At 41.9% G+C, this 2,257-nt stretch overlaps 1 protein-coding gene across 1 annotated transcript; it reads right to left on the bottom strand.

Annotated features, from left to right (window-relative positions):
- Positions 1 to 387: 387 nt before the first annotated feature.
- Positions 388 to 828, bottom strand: LOC148570259 (uncharacterized). Its single transcript, XM_088506929.1, has one exon. The coding sequence runs from the start codon at positions 826 to 828 to the stop codon at positions 388 to 390; it is 441 nt and encodes a 146-aa protein (XP_088363055.1).
- Positions 829 to 2,257: the final 1,429 nt, after the last annotated feature.

Below are 2,257 nucleotides of genomic sequence, written 5' to 3'. Positions count from 1 at the left end.
CTTTTCCTTTGATCGTCTGACCTATCTGCAAGGTATCTATCTAGTCGATCTTCTCTAGCTAACTTTTCAACGACATTCTTTAAATCATAGCAATCGTTAGTAGAATACCCATAGAGTTTATGATACTCGTAATATTCTGTCTAACTTTTTGTCATTTTATGTTTGATCAGACGAGGAGGAGGAAGCTTCTCGGTATGACATATCTCTCTGTAAATATCTACAAGGGAGACCCAGAGAGGAGTATAGTTATGATACCTACGAGGTTTCTCTGAGTTGTACTCTTCTTTCGCCTTAGCTTTTTTTCTTTTTTCCGAGGTAGATAGGGCAGGTTGGGTCTCAGGAACAGCTCTCTTAGTCGGGAATTCTCCTCCATATTGATATACTTCTCTATCCGCTCTTGCACTTCGTACAAGAAAGCCGGGTCTTGCTTGGATAAGGATTGATAGAAGACCCTTCTTTGAAGTCATTTACTAATCCCATTATGACTGCTTTAGTGGGTAGGTTTTGTATCTCCAAGCATGCCTTATTAAATATTTCCATATAATCTCTGAGTGTCTCTCCGACCTCCTGTTTAACTCTTAGCAAGCTTGGGGCATGCTTTACCTTATCCTTCTGAATTGAGAATCTTGTGAGAAACTTTCTTGCCAGGTCGTCAAAGTAAGTTACCAAGCTGAGCAATAAGTTATCGAACCACTTCATCGCAGCTTTGGTAAGAGTCATCAGGAATGCTTTACAACGAGTGGCGTCGGAGGCATCGGCCAGGTACATCTGACTTTTGAAGTTGCTGAGATGATGTTTTGGGTCGATCGTTCTCTCGTAGAGATCCATATCGGGGGTTTTGAAATTCCTTGGGACTTTGGCCTGCATGATCTCTTCTACGAATAGGTCTTCTCCTCCTAGAGGGCTTTTTCTTCCCGATCTGCTCGATTACTCCTTCTTCGGAGGTCAACTTCCAATCTTAGGAGCTTTTCTTCTAGCTCATTTCATCGTCACACCTCCCTTTACAATTCTCATTCTGCTTCCCATTGTCATTCAACTTCTTGTTTGAGCTACTCTAGTTGTCCACGATGCCCATGGACTAAGCCTAGTATCTCTGTCAGATAAGGAGGTTCCTCATCCTCGAGCAGGTGGACTCTGATTGGATCTGCCTTGGTTGGGAGTTTTCTGAAGTCCTTTCTCCGTGGGAATATAAGTTCTTTCCCGAGGAGGAGGTATCGCAAGTGTGAGATCATAACGGTGGGGCTCTGGCTCTGATTTAGATGTCGTGTGACCGTCTTCGTAGTGATCGTCCGTCATTATCAAGGGTCGAATTCCAAGTCCCCAGCAACGGTACGAATGTTCCGAGGGTTACCTAAAACGTTGGTTTGGGCTTGAACGTGAGGTCCAAACTCCTTGTGAGGCAACGCTCGACTTGTTCTTGCGCCGAGGTGCCGCCATCTGAGTTCTCCACGAGGAGGTGGGGGTGGTACCTACAAAAGACTCCGATGCTTAAGTTAGTAAGAGATTCAGGCAGGATTTTATAGAATAGAACGTGAATATACCTCAGGGGTGTCAGTATATTTATAGTAGAGTTGTTTGATCACCTTTGTTGAAGTAGTTCTACCTTTATTGATGGATAACCGTTTTCTTAATTTTGAGAGTTTGTTAGGGTCTATCTTTCAGGGAAGATAGAGATAGTTGGAGAGATTCCGGGAGACAGTTACTTATTTGGATAAGTATAACTCAGTTTCTTTCATCGTGTCCGACCTCTTTAAAGAGGTCAGGTATGCAGTAGAGGCCGCCCTCTTGGGTGGGTTTTTCATCCTTATTAGGTCTGAATTTTATGTTTTGGGCTAGAGTATGAATAACTTCTAAGTTCTAACCACCGTCATTTGGTAAATTGAAAATTATGACTATTTTATTGGTAGTTTTTAAATGTCTCCAGGTCGTGATTCTACTTCAGTTTTATAACCGTCCCAATATTCTATCATGTTGATAAGCAATCTGCATTAGGAATTCCTTTGACCACTACAATTTTTTTAAACATATTTTTGGTATTGTTTTATTATTGTTTTTTACAAATTTGTTATTTTCAAAACTTTACTATGTTATGCTCTAATATTCTAAATTGATAATTGTTCATACCCTGGGTCGAGCTGTCCGACCCGGGATGTTTAACGACAAGTCGACCGACCTCTTCAGGTCAGGACTATCCGACTTCTTCTCAAAGAGCTCGGCCAAATCACCAGGAAAAGTCCAAATAGGGCCCAAACAGAGG

The sequence above is a fragment of the Arachis ipaensis genome, chromosome B3 (genome assembly GCF_059453495.1).
Source record: "Arachis ipaensis isolate K30076 ecotype BB chromosome B3, ASM5945349v1, whole genome shotgun sequence".
In the NCBI taxonomy this organism is placed as follows: Eukaryota; Viridiplantae; Streptophyta; class Magnoliopsida; order Fabales; family Fabaceae; genus Arachis; species Arachis ipaensis.
This window is presented reverse-complemented; position numbering and strand designations above follow the sequence as displayed.

Excerpts from the sequence above, each read along its gene's own strand:
- LOC148570259 (XM_088506929.1), bottom strand. The coding sequence starts at position 828 with ATGGATCTCTACGAGAGAACGATCGACCCAAAACATCATCTCAGCAAC.